This window comes from Musa acuminata, unplaced genomic scaffold, assembly GCF_036884655.1.
Source record: "Musa acuminata AAA Group cultivar baxijiao unplaced genomic scaffold, Cavendish_Baxijiao_AAA HiC_scaffold_1089, whole genome shotgun sequence".
NCBI lineage: Eukaryota > Viridiplantae > Streptophyta > Magnoliopsida > Zingiberales > Musaceae > Musa > Musa acuminata.
In genome coordinates, this window is record NW_027021303.1 from 21264 (window position 1) to 25873 (window position 4610).

The window sequence follows — 4610 nt, forward strand, 5'->3', positions numbered from 1 at the left end:
AAAGTAAATATCATCTTAAATAAATAAATAAAAAAAATTAAATTAAACATATTTGAGTAATTTTTCGTTACAGTAAAAAGCCTATTAGTTGTATATAATCCATCCGGTTTATACAGATTATTCAAAAATTGGCTGAACCAATCGGTTCATTTTGCTTTTATTTTGGACACAACTTGGACCGGCCGCTCCGGACCAATTACTAGTCCACTATTTGGTCCGATTCTTGTGGCCCGTTCGATTCATCGGCGAAGACTGCACTAGGGAGCCTCCAATCTAATGGTTTCACGTCATCTCGATCCATATCGTTCATCGATCGAGATCATCAAGTTCAATCACATCCGTCAGAGCGCATTTGAACGGCTGATAGGCGGCCTTGAGGGCATTTTCGGTAAAATGAGACCCACCACCACCTGTATATAAGCATCGCTAAGAAGACCTAACGACGCATTCTCTCGGCCGGCTTAGGGTTTCTTCTGCGCGTCGCTTCCACCCAAGCTTCTCCGCCGCCGTCGCCGCCGCCGCCATGGGTCGTATGCACAGTCGCGGGTAATCCCCATTCTCCATGCCGCATCTCGCCCCGGTTGATGTTTTTCGATTTCTTTTTTTGTGTGCTGGGATCTTCAATCTCCGTGATGTGGACTGCAGAAAGGGTATATCCTCGTCGGCGCTGCCGTACAAGAGGACTCCGCCGAGTTGGCTCAAGATCTCTGCTGCAGAAGTGAGCCATCTCCTCTTTGTTCTTTCCTTCTATCGGAGTGTCTTATGTTGAAGCGTGTTGATGTGCTTGATCTCTCTTAGGTGGAGGAAAGCATCTGCAAGTTTTCTAAGAAGGGTCTGACTCCGTCGCAGATTGGTGTTATTCTTCGTGACTCTCATGGCATCGCCCAGGTCAAGAGTGTCACCGGGAACAAGATCCTCCGTATCCTCAAGGCCCACGGTACTGTTATTAGTTTCCTAAGCCGCGATGCTTTTTTAATATATTTTTCTTATTCATATTCTGTGTTTGGTGCTGTCATGAATCGTTTGTGTCTTTTATCACTTTTGATTTTTGGTATGTGGTTGATGTAGGTCTTCAACCGGGGATTCCGGAAGATCTGTATTTTCTGATTAAGAAGGCTGTGGCAATCAGGAAGCACTTGGAGAGAAACAAGAAGGACAAGGATTCCAAGTTCAGGCTGATCCTTGTGGAGAGCAGGATTCACCGCCTGACCCGATACTACAAGAGGACCAAGCAGGTTCCTGCAACCTATAAATAGTGAGTTACTTTACTACCCTTATTGTTGGCTTCCTTTCTTATTAGCTAAACTTCAGTATTCCATTGAATGGAATTAAGTTTAACGTTTTACACTTGATTTCGATCTTTATATCTGTACCCAAATGTAAGGTGCCGAATATCTCTTTGAAGTTGTGGTCCTTGGGTTACCGCACAAGCGGAACAAGTAGCACTCTCAATGCATGAAATGATTCTTTCTTTATCGATTAGTATTTCTGAATTTTGTAATGCTGGAATTGGACAAAGTTGGATAGGTTATTTATTAATATTTTATCAACTTTAATGCTGGAAGTTAAGTCATTGGGTTTTTTAAAATCAAATCATGATATTTGATGTGTGGTTACTCTCATTTTTAATGGATCTTTTAGGCATTGATCATTGGAAACCTTTTAACATGTTTAAACAATTGTCTTTTTTATATTTTATTGTCAAATCCGTGTCTTTTGTCCATAAGTGGATGATGAAATTATTTAGTAGTTGCCATTAGATCCCTTGGTGAGGTGTTAAATATTTTGAATGGGTCATCGAGACATATGAATTGTTGTTATGTAGTCTCTTTTTGCATCAGCTCTTATTGTTTGTTAGGTAGTGTACTGACAGATTGACAAATTCTGAAAGCCCTGTCTGCTTCAATCTTTAGCTTGATAGGTAAGTAGCATTTTTTTAACATTTTTTTTGTGGAAAGAATGATACATAGAGATTAGGCATAGAATTTCTTTTCAGCGAAGAAGGCATAAGAATTTTATCATGCATTTTGACAATAGGGGATTGCATTAATTAAAGTTTTATCAGTCAGTATAACCATTAAACCTGCCTAGTAATTGAATGTCAAAATTTTGATGTTCTCGGATCCTTTTTTTTATTTTAATGGTACGTGGACTCTGGGTACTGCTAACCCTAGCGTACGACAAGCAAATGGCTGTCATATTAGTCTTCATTTGTTCGGTTATTTGGAACATAAAATGATATGAGATTGTAGGTTTTCATGTTATTTTCAGAATATAATTGTAGTAGGTTGCTTTTCCTGTGATGTGCTCTTCACAGTGTTTGTTCTTGACCCAATGTATTTGTAAGTTTTTTGTTTTAAGATATTCTTAGCTACATATTATACTTATGTAATTTAGGATTGAGTTGATGCTTCTAGTAGAAATTTATTTTAGGCTGATGGTGTTTGATTTATAGACATACTGTCATTTTACTGTTTTCAATATTTAATACAATATTTCTCCTTGTGTGCTTCATGTGTGCATTGACTAGTATGATTTTCATGTACTATCCTGACTTTAATTAAATCAAGAAACTTGGACTTGTTGGTTATGGACAATTATCCACACAACCCCATGTCGACACCCAGTAGAAGGATGAGTAGAAAAAGGTACAAGAAGAAAACAAGGGGCAGGGATTCAAGAGGGATAATAAGAAAAGAGGTGCAAGGAGGATGAGATGAGGGATGAGTAATGAAACTATATCCAGTTACTGATATGTCACCGGATGTGGCTTTCCATACGCCACGGTCGATTGGTACTGATCCCATTTTTCACCTTTGACAAATCTTCTTGTCAATTTACCAATGATAATGGGGAAGGGAGTGAGGGGATATATGTAGGATAACTTTTACCTAGTTATTGGTGAATGTATTGGTAAGTTGATTCTTAAGAATCTATGTCTTTTTTTTAGTTTTCTTATTTTTTTCCTGCTGTCTCTGGTTGGGCAGAATCAGTTAATTCGTATCTCATATGCCAAGAAAATGATGATATCTGACTTGTTAGCCTCACTTGGTCAACATTCATCTTCAATGTGGGTTGGTGATGTTAGCTGTTAATTGGTGCATCCTGTTCATCTTTCTATCTGAAGATTGTCCTCACATTCTATTAAGTTGATCAATCAATTTTTTTAATGTATTTTAATCTGCATATCTTTGCAAATCCAAGCTTGGGGATTGAAAAATATGGGCACCTGCCAACACATTGTTTAGATTTCTGCTGCCACTTGAGAAACATAGATCATGCAGCTTGGTACAAATTATTTTTTTAATTATAGTTGACAGTTGAGGCCAGTCAGTCCATTTGCATTGCCGTCCATACAAATGGTCGCTGGTCCATATGAACGGAGTATGACTTGGAAACACACACCATCTAGTAAATATTCAGTCTTTGTCAATATATGACATGACATGGAATTTTGGGTATTACAATTATGATTTTTAGGGTGGATACAGTTCCACTTGTAAGGTGAGGTTTCATTGTCTTAAATATTTGATATGTTATATTGATATTAAGTTTTGGAATATTGTTCTTGTGTACTTATATTTTTTATTTGGATCATAGTTCTCAATAATGTCTGATCATTAAACTTGTCATAGATAATACTTCTTTATACAAGTATTATGGATAATTGTTCAAAACCACAAAAAAAGTAATATCTATTGTTGATCCAACATGCTTGACTAGTCCATCAGTTGTGGTTCTTGCATATAGAGGACAAAGAAGCTTGCATCTTATATGCATTACTATACATACAAGCTTTAGACCTTTATATTGATATTCACTTGATGCCTTTTCTGGATATATTATTCTTCTAGATCTTTGAGAAGAAAACTCCGTTTTGGAATCATTTCTAACTTCAAATGTTCTGGTTTTAATGGCTGTCTCGCTGCATTTGCACAGTGGGTTGGTTGATGCTTTTTTCTGGATATATTATTCTTCTGGATCTTTTAGAAGAAGACTCCTTTTTGTAATCATTTTCTAACTTTAAATGATCTGGTTTTAATTGCTGTCTCACTGCTTTTGCAGTGTCTCCGGATCTGCTGCTGAAACTATGGTGGCTTAGGACCTGACCATGTTCAGGTTACCAGCGGTCAATAGGCTGATGGGCCCAAAAGCTTATTGGAGAAGTAAAATATAGTTTAGTATGAACCTTTGAAATTATCTTTTTGATGCAACTATTTGCTTGTGTTTCAGCTAGCTGGACAATGTGCTTTTCATACTGAGTACTTGTGTTCTTTTAAACTTGTGGCATCAGGTTTTTTAATGAGGACAATTTTTGCATCACCAGCCAGCTATCTTTCATGCATGTTTTTTCTGAATTCAAAATTTTTATCCTTTGATTTTCAGATTGAGTTGTAGCCGGGTGGGGGTGGTAGAGTACTTAATCCTCATCTATATTTCCACAAACTTCGTCCTTGTGCTTGTGCTAATTCCGCTGGAAGAGCAATGTAGGTTGTACTTTGTTTTTCGGTTTAATTAATAGTGATATTAGTTTTATTGATAAAAATATAAAAATAAATGATAAAAGGGTAATTTTAACGTTTGATGATAAATGTCGTCGGTGATTGTGT

At 37.1% G+C, this 4610-nt stretch overlaps 1 protein-coding gene across 1 annotated transcript; it reads left to right on the forward strand.

Moving 5' to 3' along the window:
• Nucleotides 1–403: 403 nt before the first annotated feature.
• On the forward strand, nt 404–4326 carry LOC135666387 (small ribosomal subunit protein uS15-like). The gene is made up of 5 exons (XM_065177947.1): nt 404–546; nt 646–718; nt 799–937; nt 1069–1255; nt 4066–4326. The coding sequence occupies exons 1-5, from the start codon at nt 524–526 to the stop codon at nt 4100–4102; spliced, it is 459 nt and encodes a 152-aa protein (XP_065034019.1). The 5' UTR covers nt 404–523; the 3' UTR covers nt 4103–4326.
• The last annotated feature ends 284 nt before the right edge of the window (nt 4327–4610 follow it).

Bases quoted from the DNA above. Each gene is read 5' to 3' on its own strand.
- LOC135666387 (XM_065177947.1), top strand. From the start codon at position 524: ATGGGTCGTATGCACAGTCGCGG. The intron at 719-798 runs GTGAGCCATCTC...GATCTCTCTTAG, and splicing joins TCAAGATCTCTGCTGCAGAA to GTGGAGGAAAGCATCTGCAA. The intron at 1,256-4,065 runs GTGAGTTACTTT...CTGCTTTTGCAG, and splicing joins GTTCCTGCAACCTATAAATA to TGTCTCCGGATCTGCTGCTG.